The 18,684-nt window shown below is 36.7% G+C and overlaps 1 protein-coding gene across 4 annotated transcripts in view; it reads left to right on the top strand.

Moving 5' to 3' along the window:
• Positions 1-18,684, top strand: part of MYO5A (myosin VA) — a 199,002-nt gene that overhangs the window by 58,113 nt on the left and 122,205 nt on the right. For all 4 annotated transcript variants that reach the window (XM_072738571.1, XM_072738570.1, XM_072738569.1 and 1 more), the window contains exons 2-4: positions 6,041-6,151; positions 9,276-9,447; positions 11,325-11,469. In XM_072738571.1, coding sequence (XP_072594672.1) covers positions 6,041-6,151; positions 9,276-9,447; positions 11,325-11,469 — 428 coding nt within the window. The remainder of the gene's footprint in view (positions 1-6,040; positions 6,152-9,275; positions 9,448-11,324; positions 11,470-18,684) is intronic.

The following is an 18,684-nucleotide window of genomic DNA, read 5'->3' as shown; positions in this document are numbered from 1 at the left end:
GTGTGACCCCTTATCCTGCTGTAATGCTCTGGTTTACCTTTCTTCCTGTCTGTTTCCCCCACTTTGTTGCTCCAGCAGATGGCTGGTGGAAGCGGTGGTCACAATACTTCCTTCACCTTCTGAGTGAGGAATCTGTGGTAGCGTTGGGAGTGCAGAGGTCTGTTCTAGAATTGAGGAGTAGCTTCCACTTTAAACATATGAATCATGAAGGGATGGAGGCATGAGTTTGTGTGATGGGGAAGAAGAAAGAATATTTCATTACTCTTTTACTCCCTACACGCCTGACTCCTTGCTTTCTATCATCACATTGTGATTTCCTATGTAACTCAACCATCTAATGTTGCTCGCATTTTTCTCTATTTCTGGAACTTATAGACCCTTCTAGAAGATTTTGAGACCTTTTGCTAGTATTTCTTTTAGTCTACTGTCTAGGGTACAATGTCTGCACATTGTGATTTCCTATGTAACTCAACCATCTAATGTTGCTCGCATTTTTCTCTATTTCTGGAACTTATAGACCCTTCTAGAAGATTTTGAGACCTTTTGCTAGTATTTCTTTTAGTCTACCGTCTAGGGTACAATGTCTGAGGCCAAGAACATTCTTATAACAAAGGTTCATTCACAAATTATTATAGGCAGGCCCTGTGTTAAGTGCTGAAGAGACAAGGATAAAGAAAACATATTCCTACCTCCAAGGAGCTCACGGTTGCTGAAGCGATATTAGGCATGCAAAGTTTTCATTTAGTGGGATAAGAATTCTAGTGAAGATTGTATGAAGTAATGGGGACATTGAGAATGGAGTGCCGAAGGTGAGGAACGGCTTTTAAGAGGAGGTGGGTGGTACTTTAACACTGACATGAAGGATAAATAGGAGTTTGCTGGCTGAAAAAGGGAGGGATTGTGTTTCAGATCTATATATATATTTCCACCATCTGGAACACAATCTATATGCATAATATACATATATGTAATATATGTATATATGTGCATGTGTGTGTATGTACACATATGTATATATGTGCATTATGTGCTTTAGGGTAGTAGCACTTGATTTTTTTTTTTTTATACCAAAACATACCCTAAAGGTTATATGAGTTACTTAGTAACCATGTAAGTATCAATGTTAGTATAGAATTCAGAGGAGGGGCTGTTGATAATTCAGGATTTTTCTCCTGCTTCAGTTCATATCCTAGGAGGACACTTATTATTTGTCATAGCCTTGTTTAAATCGTCACATAAAGCATTCATTTTTGTAGACATTCAGGAACCAAGGCAGATCCTATGTTGTCAGGCTGCTTATGGTTTAAATGGGGGAGCTAGGAAAGATGTGCACATGTGCTGTCTGAGAAGTGAGTAATGTATGTGGGAGTTTGGGAGAGGGGAGAGAATCACATGGGTCAGATTTTTTTGGGTTCTAGGGACTGATCATTTGCTCTATTAGTGCTGTCAGTCTTATTCCCAAAGTGTCTGATGCTTCAGAAAAACTGCTCTTGGGGCCCACACCTCAGAATTCCTTGACTGACAAAGTGCAAGTTAGCGAAATTTCTAGTGAGTCATCTGCATTAATCAGGAACCTCTTGAGTGTTGCAAGAGGACACAAAAAGAAAGATGACTGGTGCCTCTTTACATTTGCAGGGATAGGCGTAATCCCTAAGAAGGTAGGAGGGCCATGCTAGGCTGAGCTGGCACTGCCTGTGCCCCTCGTTGAAAGTGCCAGTGCAGGCATGTCCCCCAAACCCACCTTTCCAGTGCTTTTCTATTGGACTCTGTCAGTATTTCCTCCTCATTGCCAGGCAGGCCCTACTAAACTGTACTACAGAAGGACAGATGGTTTGTATTTTCCTTGTAAGCTATTCAGCTTAAATCTGTGCTAGCATTATTTACTCAGATTTTGCCTATCATCATAAAATTTAGCCCATCTCTGTTTTGTCCTTACTCACCTTTCTAATGAGGTGTTCCTTTGAATTGTCATAAATCTTCTTTGATATGTTTACCTTTTAATATTATCTCTTTTAAGCCTCTTAATCTTTTCTTCATCTCCTATAGTTTTTTGGCTTTGGTTACAGTACCTCAGGTCCTAAATTTTTGCTTTCCCTTCTCCTATTGGTTCCTACAGCAATGTTTACTCTGCCTACTACTTCAAGGATCTCTCTTGGTCTCTGACTCCTGTCCCATCTCAACTATGTTTTGTGGCCTCAGGAAAAATCCTGAGGTAGGCCTCTGAAGTTTGCCTCTGCTGCTTCTCCTCCCAGTTCTCCCATCTTTTTTCCTTACCTTGTCCTACCTCTGTCTTAAATTACATCAGCACAGATGTGCTGCTCATCAACCATGGGCAAGGACCTTGACCAACCTTATAGAGGATTCCAAAATGGCCTTAAGGAGTATGTAACCTGGTGTGGGAGGTAGATAGATCCATAAATAACTAAAATAAGGTCTGAGGTATTATAAATGAGATTTTTGAGGGACAAAATTAGAGTAGTGTGAGTAGGAGAAGGGAATGAGGAGCCTTGCAGGAGAGTCTCACCATCTACTAGCTAGTGATGACACAGCAGAGTTGCATGACATGGACCCCTCCCTTGTCTTGCTGGGAGCTGTGTCCAGTCTGATTCACTTTGGCTAGGGTTATCTTTTTCCTAACTGCTTCTGTTTTCCCAGGAAATCCTGAACAGACTTAGTGGGTATGTGTGTCCACTCCTATTTCTGATTCTGTCTGACTCTTGCTGTCGTGTTCCATTTCCAGGTTTCTCATAAGATCTTGGGGCCTTGTCTTCCCGCTGCAGTCTTCTGGCAGTCTCTCGCCACTGGCTGTGGCTGGACAAGTTCAGTCCTATTTCTCAGGGCTGCTATGTGTATCCTTACTGGGGGCCTAGGGAAGAAGTAGAAGGTAGGGTTGGAGGTGACAGAGGCAATAAGAAGGGGGCATTGTCAGGTTGAAATTTCTCTCGTTTTCAGCAACTAAGGCATATATGTATATGCCTTGTGTGTGTGTGTGTGTGTGTGTGTGTGTATGTATATATATATTATATTTATGTTTATAAGTTGCTGGGAAAAAATATTTATTTATTTATTTCCCAGACTGACCCAGTTCCAGTATAGTTGTTTTTGCAGAGTCACCAATCTCCTCGGTTAAGATGGAAAAGAACCATAAAAAGGCAATGGTAATAATAGACCGAGTTCTGACCTATTTCTCCTTGGATACTTTCCCAAGAGATAGAGATAGGATAATGGGGAATTTGGTTATCAGGGTGATGTTTGATGTTTAAATATCTTGCCCGTGGTGAGTGTTAAGGGCCTTGGCCTCCCTGTACTATCTCTAAGTGTTGCTAGCTCTTGGAAATCTAGCCTTTGGCAAAGTATGCACTCAGAGTGTTTCCAAAACACTTGTGGAAACCTGAGCCAGAACTTGGTATTGACAAATAACAGGAAGGTGTTTCTTTCTAGGTTTAGTTGAAAATACCCTCATATTTAGAGCAGGTCAGTCATGCTTCTGCAAATTCACTTGAACCCATTTTGCTTTTTGTGCTTTCATCGTCAAGATGATAGGTCACTTCATGTCTCTGAATCTCATATATTGCATATCTCTCCTGGAACCAGTCAGTCCTTCCAGAGAAAGTTATATAAATACTGGTTTTCTAAAGTGAGCTTCAGAGTACACAGCCGCTGGTACACAGAAATGTTTCTTGAATGAGTAAAATTTTAGTAACCTTTAGTAAAGGTTTAGTAACCTCTAGTAAATTTAGTAACAGCTATTACTCAGCTAATGGACTGTGCATCTGGGACAAAAGTTATAAAACAAATTTCTGTAGCATATTTGACATAGCATTAGTAATCATTTTTTATGGAATATACACTTGGTAACAGTCTCAACCTGTATGCATATATTGATTTATGCTTTTCACAAGGTTTCTTTGTATGAAAGCCCTTGAGATGATCTAAATGAGTACTGCTATAATCCCCATTTTACAGATGCCTGAAATAAAGGCTAAGATGCCAGTATGGTACTCCTGGGAATTAGACTTTATAACATAGTTCAGTACTCTCTCTTTCTTTGCAAACTGTTCAGACAAGTTTTTATAAATCTAATAATAAGAGAAAAGTAAAGAAATCACAAGTTTTCTTTACCATACAAATTCTATTCAATTTAAGAAGATACCCTTTATTTTGAGATTCTTCCATTAAATACTAAGTGCCCTGCTGTGAAGCAGCTATGTACATAGACACTTGATGTAGTATTGAACAAGGCAGACATGGAGCTTTATTCAAATAGAGGAGGAGAAATAAAAAAAGAAATAAATAAACAAGCAATCATAGAACAGTGAGTAAGTACAGGTAATAATAAGAACTTGAAGAAAATAAAATAGAGAAAGGCTGGTGGTGGTGATATTTTTATATGTGATATACTCCTGAAAATGAGCTTCAAGGTTTAATGTACATAAAGAGAGATTCCTTCCTGAGGAATCCAAGCAATCATAAAACATTTCTTCAAGAGTTTGGTGTTTGGAGGACTCATTCATGTTAATGTATATTTTTCTTTTTCTTCAAAATTGACCCAAAGTCTCAAATTGGCTTAAGTCCAGAGAATGTCTAGTTGAGGCTAAAGATTTGCTGGTTCACGAAGCCCTGATGATTGATTACCATACTTCTTTCATGATATTAAGGCTCTGAGAACCAAACTTACTGCTAATCAGATATACCATTTCACTCTTCTTTATATAATAATGAAGGCAAAATACTAGACAACATTGCTTTCTTAATTTTTTTTCAATTGGCAGCAGAGCTTTCTTCAAAGGAAATTCCAGATGCCCAGTCTATAAAACAGCTGTGGCTCCAAGTCACAAGCTTACTCTCCTCTTTTCCACACCTTAATGGTCCCTAAGGAATACTTGAGAAGTCACCAAGTCTTTGCAGAACACAGGATGAAAACCACAACCAAAGATTCAAATTGTAAATCCTGCCATAAAAAGAGAGCTATGTTGTTGAAGCTGGCAGAGCCACTAATACCAGAGCTTCACATTCATGTTTTGACATTTTTAAAAGTTCAACATTCAGTGAAAAAATAGATTTATTTGTACATTTTTACTTAAAATTACATTTTCAGGTAGCATTTACTGTAAAGCAAATTCAAACTTTAATTGTAGCTGTTTATTCAGAGTAACTTTTTTCCTCCAATTTTTTTGAGATATAATTGACATACAGCACTATATAAGTTTAAGGTGTAAAATAGAATGATTTGACTTATATGCAGTATAAAATTATTACCACAGTACAGAGCATATTTTTAATTTATTTATCGTCAACTGAATTTTATTTTTTTATTTATTTTTACGTTTTTTAATTTAAATTCAGTTTGCCAACACATAGTATAACACCCAGTGCTCATCCCATCAAGTGCTCTCTTCAGTGCCCATCACCCAGGTAACGGGCAGAGCATATTTTAATTTAATTTAATTTAATTAATTTATTTTTTTATGATAGGCACACAGAGAGAGAGGCAGAGACACAGGCAAAGGGAGAAGCAGGCTCCATGCACCGGGAGCCCGACATGGGACTCGATCCCGGGTCTCCAGGATCACGCCCTGGGCCAAAGGCAGGTGCTAAACTGCTGCGCCACCCAGGGATCCCCAGAGCATATTTTTTAAATAATATGGGCATGATGGTACTACTGGGACTAAAGTACTTTTCAACTACTAATTTAAAAGTTAAATTTCAGGGCACCTGGGTGACTTGGTTGGGCGTCTGCCTTCGGCTCTGGTCATGATCATGGGGTCCTGGGATCGTGCATCGGGGTCCCTGCTCAGTAGGGAGCCTGCCTCTTCCCCTCCCTCTCCCTCTGCCATTCCCACCACTTGTACTCTCGCTCTTTCTAGCTCTCTGTCAAATAAATAAAATCATAATAAACAAATAAAGAAATATTAAATTTAATATTGGCCAAGATTTATTCTTTTGTAAATTGTTTCATTATAAATAAGTTCATAATGTTTATAGATTGTTATAAAGTAATTGATTTGCTAGTTTAATTTTTTTTCTGTTTGTCTTCTAGTTTGCCAGAGTTTGGATACCTGATCCTGAGGAAGTTTGGAAGTCAGCAGAGCTGCTCAAAGATTATAAACCAGGAGATAAAGTCCTCCTGCTTCACCTTGAGGAAGGAAAGGTAAAAATTTTGCTTTCATTTGTTATCATTCACATAAAGTGAAGGGAATTCAAAAGTGTGAGTTTGCTGTGGCATAGCTGACTTCAGCTGGAAGTTACATTTTGAACTAATCTAATATTTATACTTAAATTTAAAAAAAGTAGCAAAATAGTAAATTCAATTTTCTACGCCAGTGGGTTAATGAAAATGGCAGAACTTTAAAAATCCATTATTGTGGTCTATGAATTTATTATGATTAGGTTTAGATTCATTTCTATTCCTCCCAAAGATATACCTGTTTATTTTGTTTAGGCTAGCATTAATTTCGTAGTGACTAAGAAAACATTGCTTAACGAGCCAGTCTGAGATTTGATACTTGCTGGACCTAATCATTTGAAAAATATTTACTGACAAGCTATTATGCATAAAGCAGTTTGCCAGTAACTAGAAAAAATATAAAACCAGTTGTGTTTCTAATTTCTATACTTTCCGTCTGCATTCATGGCATGGGTAGACATCTTAGTTATATACCTTTTTTTATTTCTCCATGGCACTTAACAAGGCATGTCATACTATTTTCTTAAAAAACTTTGTGACATTAATTTTTCCTTAAACAATTTATAGTCTAGCCAAGGGAACTAGGAACAAATACATGAAAAGTTACATAAGACATAGAGTCTAAAGAGTAGTTCAACACCACAGTATTAAAGATGTCAAAAGATTATGATGAACTATTACCAAATGAGTAATACTATCCTGAGAGTTAGCATGTATTGAACACTTACTATGTGGTAGACATAGTTCTAGGTGTTTTACTTGCTCTAACTCATTTAATCCTCACAACAGTCCTATGAAGTGGGGCTGTTGTTATTACCAGTTTATGAGTGAAGAAATGAGAGCTCAGAGGGATTGCTCAAGATTGTATAGGTATTAAGGGATGAAGCTGGGGTTTTAAGGCAGAAAATTTGTCTTCATTATTTGTGCTCATAACCACTCTGCAATGTTGTAAAGACAATGATGACTTTAGGATGCCTAAGAGGGAAATTTCATGATGGGCTGCTTTGACAGGGAAGGCTTCAAGAAGAAAGAACAATTTTGACTGAATCTTAAAAGGTAGATAGAATTTGGATTGACAAAGAGAAAGGGGGTAGACCCTATGAGGTTTGGAATGTATTTTGGAGATAGTGAATATAACAAGTTGGAGCAAGAGATTTAGAAAGATGTGTGTTCTAGGTCTAGGCTTGCATATTAACGTACTTCCTATATAGGATGTTAAGAAGTGGCAGAAGGTGCTCTCTGACATCAATATTAGATAAGAGAAATAGATATATTTATGAATAGTATGGCATATGATATAAAAGCAAGGAACAAAAGTAGGACAGGGTGGGGAGTGGCCAGACAGTCTGATGAAGGTAAGGACTCAGGGAGGCATGGTCTGAAGAATGAGTAGACAAGGGGAAGTACATTTCAGGAATCCAGAAAAGTACATGCAAAGGCAGAGAGGTATGCACAGTAATGTACATTTGGGGAACTACACAAGTTCCATGTTGTTAGGATGTACAAGACTGGCAAGAGGTTGGGGGCTGGGAACCAGATCACACCTGGGGATCATCCTAAAACTCTTGGACTTCAAGTGGTATGTGATAGGAGGTGATTATAATATTTTTAAAAGAGGAAGGATGCTGGATTTGTGTTTTAGAAAGGACTCCTTGGTGGTCGCATGGAGGATGAATTTCAAGAGAGCAAAACAGAGGCAAGATTAGTTGGGAAGAAGGCAGGGAAGAATTAGGCCAGATTAGGAGGGCCTTGAATGCCAAATTAAAGAATTAATTTATTCAGCTACTCTGTGTTATGCACATTAAGCACCGTGAGCTATATTTTCTTAGGTTAATTCTCACAACAATCGTATAGGTTGGTAGGTAATATTATAACTGTTAAGGAAGCCAAGGCTTGGAGACATTAATTCCACCTGAGGTTGCATAGCCAGAAGTGGCTTTTGTGTATTGCAGGGATCAGTGCAAGGACCAGTCAGTTTTGGGAAAGGACATAATATCCCTAACAGGCAGGAAGAAGTTGAGGGGCAGATGATAAATTCCTCTCCATTTAACATGGTTCATCCCAACCTGTTCTGAACATTTGAGCTCTGTATCTCTGCAATGTTAAGAAAAGTGGCTTTTTATAAAACCAGCTGTTTCTTCTCTACAATTAAATTTCATTTTTTTCCCTTTTCACTTGTCAGGTGTTATTTGCCCTTAATGCATAGTTGAGTAGCAATTTGCATGCCTGGCTTTGCCATAAAGCTGTATATCCTTGGCTTTAAAGTGAGTAGTACTTCTTAAATTTGGGGCCAATTACCTCATTAAAAATCAAATGAAACTAAGGACTGTATTTCCAGAAAATAATACACATATATATATGTATTTATACATATGGACAAATACACATTTATACCTAATTTCAGGAGATTCTTGGACCTCTTAGGGTTCCCAAGTACTTACTACATGCCGTGCACTGCCTCATTTAATTTTTATCACACTCCTGTGAGCTATTTCTATTAATGCCCTTTCTACAAATGAAGGATTCAGATTCAGTAACATACCCAACACCACAAAAGAAGTACCAGTTTCTGGATTTGAATCCAGGTTGATCTGACTCTAGAGCCAAGCTCTTAACCATTCTTTAGTGCTCATTCACTTATCACAGGTGAGGGATGGGGAAGAAAAAGGTTATTTAAAGAAAGATTAAAAAGTTCTGGTTCAGGGGCATCTGGGTGGCTTAGTTGGTTCTGTTCTCCTCGGGTCTGATCTCAGGATAGTGAGCTTAAGCCTTATGTTGGATTCCACACTGATCATGCATCCTGCCTTTAAAAAAAAAAACAAGGCAAAAACTTTTGGCTCAGTAACTGGGTTAAAAAAGTCTAAGCTTCTTAAACTATACTAGCAAAAAATTATAAATACAAGTTAATACATCTAGTGAAAAAGAAGACTTCCATTTCCAGCAGTTTCTGTAGCTTTGGAAGGTGCCAGGAAAAGAATGCATTTAATAGCTGAGAAGAAAATCAGGAATAACAAATAAGCAAAATGCATAGGCCTTTTTACTTTTATTGCCATGATTTATCCAAATGCTGTATCTTGTGCATTTTCAGGATTTGGAGTATCGTCTAGATCCAAAGACCAAGGAACTGCCTCACTTGAGAAACCCTGACATACTTGTGGGTGAAAATGACCTCACAGCCCTCAGCTATCTTCATGAACCTGCTGTGCTCCACAATCTCAGAGTCCGCTTTATTGACTCCAAACTTATTTATACATATTGTGGTAAGTATGTCTTGCTGTCTGAGTGGAATGAACTCTGTCCTCTAATGGACATAGCCATGGAAACATTGTGCATGGGGAAAGAAGGCTGCAGTTGGATTTCCTCCTAGGGAGAAGATCACTTCAGAGTTATCAAAAAAAACTTACCATGTTCATTAGCTAGTTGCATATTGTGCTGAATAAGCTCCCTGAACTTATTGTCATTTTGCTCAGGAAAAAAAGACAGAACCGGGCCCATATTTTGGCTTTTCTTCCTCCTAAAGAAGTTGTCTGCCAAATTCAGTGAGTTTGCCAGTTACTTTCATCTCGTATGAAAACTGTTATTTGAAGAGTAGATGTCCAGAGACTTATCTCTGGTGCAGGTTTGAGAAGTTTAGTGTTCTCTTATTCTCAGTGCAGGACTGACAACTCACAGTAGCTGTTCTTGTGTGCTGCACTGGCCTGGGCCCCAACTTGCTGTGGTATTAGCTGCCAGTGAGCCAGCTCAGCATCCTTTTTCTTTCTCTTAGAAGTGAAGCACTGTGTACTTTTTTGAGTTTTTTCCCCTTTTCCTTTTCTTGTCTTTCTCTCTTTTTTTTCTTAACCTTCATTTTTCTCTTGTCCCTGGCTCTTCTCTGTACTGACTTCCTATCTTTCTTTCCCTGATCATTCTCCCCTGGGCTCACGTCTGGGATTTCATTCATTTCCTTCCAAGTCTGTTTACTCCGTGTGACCAACTCAGCCACTCATCATTTCTTCCTTACTCCCCTGCTTTGGACAGAGACAGCTATCTTCTCTTCTTAAAAGAACTTACACATTTTATATCCTTGATACTATTTTCTTCCCTGTCTATGAACCAAATATTTCTCTTTCTCAATTTTCACTTTTCTGTTTGTCTTTTTCTTGCACATACATTACATACATACATCTCAGTGAAGCCTTCCCTGCCTGCCACATCTAAGTCATAAACCCCTTCTCCCCTCCTTAGGTTCCGTCTCCGTTCTCTATTTAATTTTTCTCCTTTTTCCTTTCTACTATCTAACCTATAATATTTTTCTTATCTTGTTAATTAACAATTAACAATTCAGACAATTGTCTGAATTTCCCACTAGAATATACAATCAATGAGGATAAAGATTTGTCTTTTTTCATTTATTGTTATAAATCTAGCACTCAGAAAAGACTTGATACATACTTGAAGCTATATAAATATTTGTTGAATTAAGGATTTCATTAATATACACCTACTATAACATTTAAGGAAATACAAAAAAAAGTATAAAAAAGGAAAAATAACTACATGTAATTTACTACTGAAAATAACCAGTATTATGTTAACACATCCTATATCTATACATATGTGAGAGAGTATAAATAGGTATGAAATTGGAATCAGTCTGTATATACTTTTGTGTCATTTTTTTCCTATAACATTTCATATTCTTTAAAAACATAATTTGTGGTAGTAGTATAATAGTCTGTCATACGGGTCTAACAAAATATTTGGTTACTCTTCCTTTATTATATATTTTGTTTCTACTTTTCACTCTCATGAATAAAAATATAAATATCGATAAATATCTTTATGAAAAAATCTTTGCTTGAATATATGATTTCATTTGGATAAATTTCTAGAAGTGGAATTTTTTATTTAAATATTATGAAAATAGTTTTTATTTTTAAGAGTTTAGATCAGTGTTTAAATGGTGTTTAAGTTAGGTCAAAGTATAACAGGCCCAGAGGCGAAGCCTGTAATATAGTTTGATCTTTAACAACTTGTTCAAGATTAATTGAGATTGAAATTTGTGTTAACTGTGGTCACTTTAGCAAGTTTGATACGTCCATTAATATATCATTGACTTCTTTTTTTGCTTTTTTACTACCTCCCCCCCCCGCCACAGGTATAGTCCTAGTAGCTATAAATCCTTATGAACAGCTGCCTATTTATGGAGAAGATATTATTAATGCATATAGTGGACAGAATATGGGTGATATGGATCCACATATCTTTGCCGTAGCTGAAGAAGCTTACAAGCAAATGGCCAGGTTGGTGAAAGCTCGATTTATTTTTTCATGACTCTTACTAGATGTGATAATTTCTTCTTTGCTGAGTCACAGTTATTTTAAAATACAGTGAAGAGCAACTGATAAATTATTATTAAATAAACAGCCTTGACTATTTTGGATGGTCTGCATTATTAAAATAACTTCATATTTATAAAAGGATATGCAGTTTTAAAAACTGCCTTTGGAATCTCCTCCTGATCCTGTGACTATGCAAGGACAGATGTTATGTTTATAGACGAGAGGTCTCAAGGATTTGGTGGTATTAAGTGATGTGCCTACTATCCTTCAGCTAATGAGTGGCAGACTAGAAATAAAAGGCCTAAGTAAAAGAAGAAATCTGTCAGTATCTTAGAGAATTAAACCTCAAGGAAACTGATTTAATAATGTTACTTTTATGATCTAGAGACCAGTGATCCTGAAGAGCATCAGTAAAATGTCTTTGATATTAACCATGGAAGCCTAACATTTTAAGAGTAGAAAACCAGAGAAAAAAAGCTACTTTCAAGACTAGATCATACTCTTAATAATGTAGTGTAAATCAAAACTGTGGATGTATAGAATAGTATACATTTAACTCATTTCTCCATTCTTCAGGTAAGACTCAGCATATATAAATGTGATGTGGAAAACCCTCAAGCAATTTATGAAGTGGAGAGAAAAGTAATACTGCAGAAGTTTTATTTTCTCCTTTCCAACCAGGGAGAGTGTTTGTACATAATTGGGCCAGCATGTGACAAAATTTTCGAATTATTTCATTGACAGAGTCCATAGAAGTCATTATGCCCTTTTATTAATAAAATACTATTACTTGTAATAATCACTAACAGTTATTAATCTCTAACAGTTATTAAGTACTCTGTGCAAGGCAGTGCTTAATTGCTTTCCATTTCATTAAGTAATTTTATTCTCATAGCAACCTTCTAAGGTTGGTATTATTATTAATTTTCATTTTACAAATGAGAAATCTTAAGCACTGAGAAGTTATTTAACTTTCCTAAGGCCACATAACTAGGAAGACTAGCTTTCAAATTCCATTAGTCTAACACTATGAAATACTATCATATTAAACATAAAATGACTAAATATAGTTTTGTACTATATAACATGCTGTATTATACCAGATTCTGTTATCAAATGGGAACGAGAGACAAAAATGTAAGAAAAGTTACTTAAAAAAAAAAAAAGATTTGTGAGAGAGAGCGCACATGTGTGCAAGCAGTGGGAGGGGCCAGTGGGAGAGAATCTTCAAGCAGATGCCTCACTGAGTGTGGAGCTGCACGGGGTGGGGTGGGGGGATTGATCCCATGACCCACGAGATTATGATCTGAACCAAAATGAGAGACACTCAACTGACTGAGCCACCCAAGTGCCCCAGAAATGTTACTTTTTTAAGCTTTTAAATTCCATCTAGCAGTATAATTTTTTAAAAGATTTTATTTATTTATTCATGAGAGACAGAGAAGGCAGAGACGTAGGCAGAGGGAGAAACAGGCTCTCCACAGGAAGCCTGATGTGGGACTTGATCCTGGAACTCTGGGATCACATCCTGAGCTGAAGGCAGAGGCCCAACTGCTGAGCCACCCAGGAGTCCCGGCATAATTTTTTTGAAAGAATTTAAAAATTTATTTATGAGAGACACAGAGAGAGAGCCAGAGACATAGACAGAGGGAGAAGTAGGCTCCTCACAGGGAGTCCAGTGTGGGACTTGATGCCCGGACCCAGGATCACACCCTGAGCCGAAGATAGACACTCAACCACTGAGCCATCCAGGCATCCCTAACAGCATAGTTTCCCCCCTAAATTTAGAAAGTCCACCAGTATTTGACTTGTATAGTATTGGAGCATTGCAGTACAATGTTAGCTCCACACAAGTACAGCCAGAGAACTACTGGGCAGAGAGGGAATTGCATGGAGTGCCAGGACCTAAAAATTGTCTCTGATGAACGTTATACTGCTCATAGAGAATTAGAGGACTTCTTAAAAAATACTGACCTTAAATATGAACGTTTGCTTCTTAGCATTTTTGGTACAGGAAACATGAGACTAGAGTTAGATTTATATGAATATTTCTGGCTTTTCAACCCTAGTTTTACTTTGGTTTCCTAACATTTCCCCCCCTCATCATTCCCCTGTGACTTAGCCAATCAGTGTGATTTCTTTATTACAGATTGGCTTATTTCTTTTCCCTTTACTCAGTTTTTTTTTTTTCAGTTTTGTTTTTTTAGGCAATTTTAAAATATGCTTCAGTTTTGATAAATTTACCATTTATATGGAAAAATCTGTACACACAAAATGTGCTGCAGCAGCTAAATAAATAGACCATGTCTTCTAGGCATCCAGATAGGTATTGCAGGATCCTTTCTTGTCACTTTATTCCTCACCAAGTTGAGATGTGTCTTATTTATCAGATGTGAATCCTGGAATTTCACATTATCAGTATTCCCAGAGGCCCTGTACATCTTCAGGGAAGATATAGTCACTTGTTCAGTAGACCTTCACTGAACACCATCCAGACACTGTCCTGGATATGGGGGACAGCAAACAAATGAGACAAAATAGACAAAAATTCTTAACCTCACAAAGTGAGCCATGATAAACAATAAAAATAAATAAGATACACAGTTGTCACATATTAATAAATGCTATTCTGGTAAGTTAAGTCAGGGAAGTAGGTAAGGAATGCTAGTAGAAAGCCTATGTACTAGGCTCAGGGAAAGCCTCATTGTAAAGCTGCCTCCCCTCTTTTTTTTAAACTGAAAAAAAAATCCTAAGCTTGCAAAAAGCTTGGAAAAATGGTATACAGAGGTACCATATACCCTACGTACAGTTTCCCTAAATGTTAACATGTTATGTAGCCATAGTCAATCATTGAAACCAAGAAATTCACATTAATATAATATTAAGTGATCTAAAAACCTTGTTTACAGTTCATCATTTCCCCTCTGATGTCCTTTTTCTGGTCTAGGATCCAATCTAGAATTATGATTCGCACTTAGTTCTATCTCCTTAGGCTCCTGCAATCTAGGACTGTCCATTAGTCCTCTTTTCTTTCATGGCTTGGGCACTTTGGAAGAATACTAGCCAGTTATATTGTAGGTCTTGGGGACACAGCAGTAGAAAAATAAGTCAGACTGTAAAAATCCTTCCTCTCTGGAAAGTTTAAGGTTTTCTCCTGATTAGATTGAGGTTAACAATGCATCTGGGTAAGGAATCTTATAGAAATGATGTGCCCTTCATTATACAGAGGAGATATAAGGTGCCAGTTATTGGGAATGTTAAGTTTGATCACTTGGTTATGGAAGTATCTACTAGATTACTATAATTACTAAACTTTAAATTAATAAGTATATTATGGGAAAATACTTTGAGACCATGCAAACACCTTGTTTCTCATGATACTTTCACTACTAATTTTAACATCCATTGTTGAGTTTTGCCTGCAACAGTTAATACTGTGGTGTTTGTCAAGTGGTCATTTGCTATTTCCATCATTTCTTCTACAGGTATGAATAGTAATTCTACTCGAAGGGAGAATTATTCCTTTTCCCCATTTATTTAGTATTTATTTATTTTTTATTTGTATCAATATAGACTCATAGATATTTTATTCTGTGGATTATTCTCTATTCTCTCATTATTTTGTTCAAACTTTCTCAAATTTGGCCTTTGGGAGCTCTTTCAAGTGTCCCTTCACCTGTCCTCCATTATTTTTTAATTTTTTTCCTTACTTTCTAGCATCATGTAGCTCATTTTCTAATTTCCTTGCCCAACCCTGGAGTCAGCCACTTCTTCAAGGACTCTTGATTCCTTTTTTGAGGGGATGTATACTTAGAAACCAAGATTTGCTGCTAAGTGTGCTCATTATTGCTGGGGCATCATTTCTAAGCTCGGTATACAGACCTAGGAAATAAACATTTCCCCATAGCCTCATCAACAGAATGTGTTGTCTTACTTTTAAAATTTTGCCACACCAACAGGTAAAAAATGGTATCCTAGTTTTGTTTTAAATTGCCTTTCTTTAAATATGAGACAGTTGCATATCTTTCCATACACACACACACACAAACATCTGTATCTGTTTTATGTCTATCTGTATATATATTAAGAAACATTAGTTCATATTGATACTTCCAGTTAAACACCACAGTTTTAATTTTTGCTTTCCCTTTTTCCTTTTATCTCCTTTCTTTGTTCTTTCTTTGTTCAGAAACCTGGCTCTTATTATCCACAGTATATTTACTTCTTTGCTGAATCTTAGAATATTCATAAAGTAGTTTCAGAAATAGTAACCCACACTCCTGTGAAAAGCAAATTAACCACTCAAGTACAATATTTGTGTCCAATTCATTTTGTCTTTAGCCTTATGGAATATAATTAAAGTTCTGATTTCCAAAGTTACTTAAGTTCTTATCTTACCCACTTTTTTTAAAACATATTTTATTTATTTATTTTTAAAAATTTATTCATGAGAGGCACAGAGAGAGAAAGAGGCAGAGACACAGGCAGAGGGAGAAGCAGGCTCCACACAGGGAGCCCGACATGGGACTTGATTCCGGGTCTCCAGGATCATACACTGGGCCAAAGGCAGTGCTAAACTGCTGGACCACCGGGGCTGCCCATTATCTTACCCACTTTATTAGTTTATTTACCCACTTTCTCGTAAGTTGTCATTTAGATTGTTTTCAACATTCTGCAACTATAAAAAATGCTGTAATAAGTAACCTTGTACATATGTATTTCTGTATTTTTAGAAAGTAGCTTCAAGTAAGTTGCTAAAAGTGGTATTGCTAGGTCAAAATGTAGTGTAAATGTAGTTTTGTAGGTATTACCAAATTCCCTCTAGAAGAGTTGTACTGGTTTGTATTTCTGCCACAATTGTTCTAGAGTCCCTTCTTTTTCATAGCCTCATCAACAAAAAATGTGTAGTCTTTCTTTCTTAATTCTTCACTCTCCAGTGGTATCTCAATATTGTTTTCATTTGTATTTCTTTAAATATGAGTGAGTCTAAACATCTTTTCATATATTTAAGAACCATTTTATTAATGTGTTTGTTTTTTAATGGTGAATTGTCCATTCATGTGTGTTTCAATTTTTCTATTGTGTTTTTAGTCCTTTGATCCCAAATGTGAAGAGTTTTAAAAGATATATTAAGGATATTAGCCCTTTGACTATGGTATATATTACAAATATCCCCCCCCCCATGTATAACTTTTCTTTACATTTTGTTTTGCTGTCTTTTTTTAAAACCTTTTATTTATTCATTCATGAGAGACACACACAGAGAGGCAAGAGATGTAGGCAGAAGGAGAAGTAGGCTCCCTATGGGAAGCATGATTCAGGACTCAGTCCCAGGACCCCGGGATCACGACTTGAGCCAAAGGCAGACACTCAACCACTGAGCTACCCAGGTGTTCCTATGCTGTTTTTTTTTCTGATGCAGAATTATCAGTCTTTTTTTTTTTTTTTTTTTTACTCTGGATGTTAAGTCATTGTTAAAAACCTTACCCTATACCAGGGTAGAAGAAGAATTCATTCATATTTTCTTATAGTCTTTGTATTATTTTATAATGTACCTTTAGATCCTTGATTCCATTGAAGTTTATTCTTTTGTATGATATGAGATATGAATCTAAATTTATGTTTTATCCAAATAGCTATCTAGTTATCCCAGCATCACTTATTAAGAAACCCATTTTGTCCCAGTTATTTCAGATGCTGCTTAGCATATCCTAGGTTTTCTCATATTTTTGGGTCAATTTCTTGGCTCTGTTCTTTGACCTTCCTTTATTCATGTCCCGGTACCACACTGTTTTAATTATAGTGGTTTTATAGTATTATTTTTGAGTAGGCTCCATGCCCAATGTGGAGCCCAGTGTGGGGCTTGAACTCACAGGCCCAAGATCAAGACCTGAGCTGCAATTAAGAATCAGAGAGTAAGGGGCATCAGGGGGTTCAGTGGTTGAGCATCTGCCTTCGGCTCAGGTTGTGATCCTGAGTCCTGGGATCGAGTCTCGCATCAGGCTCCCTGCAGGGAGACTGCTTCTCCCTATGCCTATGTCTCTGCCTCTCTCTCTGTCTCTCATGAATAAATATATAAAATCTTAAAAAAAAAAAAGAATCAGAGACTTAAACTACTAAGCCACTCAGGCACCCGTTTATAGTATTTTTTAATGTTTGGTATCATTAAACTCTCTCAGTTTGTTCTTTTTCATTATTTTCCTGGGCATCCTCAGAGGTTTGTTTTTCCTTAGAGACTTTGATAACCAAACTTACCTAACTCCATAAAAAATAAAGCTGTCTTTTGAGTAATAACATGAAGAAAAAGATAAAGCAAGTAATTTACATATCTGAGGAAGAATATTCCAGGCAGAGAGATCATCAGCTGCAAGGACCCTAAAAGGCCATGTGGGGTATCAGCAAATTTGACTTCTCTGGGTGTGAATTTGGAGCAGAGGAATGGCCTGATCTTGTAGCTATGATAAAAATCAGCCATAAATTGCTGCCAAAAATGCATATCGTGAATCTAATCAGGAGGAAACACTAGAAAAACTGAAAATGAGGGGCATTCCACAAAATATCTGTACATACTCTTCAAAATTACAAAAGTAAAAAAAGTCAAAGAAAGGCTAAGGAACTGTTTATGATTAAAGGATATGAATGATACATGCCAATTAAAATGAATATTCTGAATTGAATCCTTGATAAGGGAGGGAAGGTAATGATGTAGGGAACATTGCTGTATGATTGGTAAAATTGTAATATAGACTGTGGACTAAATAATACTGTTATATCAATGTTACATTTCCTGATTTTGATTACTGTAGATAGGTAAAAGCGTATCACTGTTCTGAGGAAATATAGTACTCTAAAATTATATAGGAGGCATCATGTCTGTAACCCACTCTTAAATATTTCAGAAAATATGAAAATAAGAGAAACAGAGGTGTTAAGAAAACAAATAGGCAAAACCTAAACAATTGGTGAATCTGAGTAAAGCATATAGGTGAGTTCAGTTTACAGGTTTTGCAAACAAAAGCAAAAATTAAAAGAAATAGTTGATAGTGGGACAAGGGGAGAATCCAGGAGATTAGTTAGAAGGTATTTGTATTGATCCAAGCAAAGTTCAGTGATTGTCTAGTTGAAGAAGATATTAATGGAGAAAATAAAAGTAGATGAATGGATTCTGGATATATT

This window comes from Vulpes vulpes, chromosome 15 (assembly GCF_048418805.1).
Source record: "Vulpes vulpes isolate BD-2025 chromosome 15, VulVul3, whole genome shotgun sequence".
Lineage (NCBI taxonomy): Eukaryota > Metazoa > Chordata > Mammalia > Carnivora > Canidae > Vulpes > Vulpes vulpes.
This window is presented reverse-complemented; position numbering and strand designations above follow the sequence as displayed.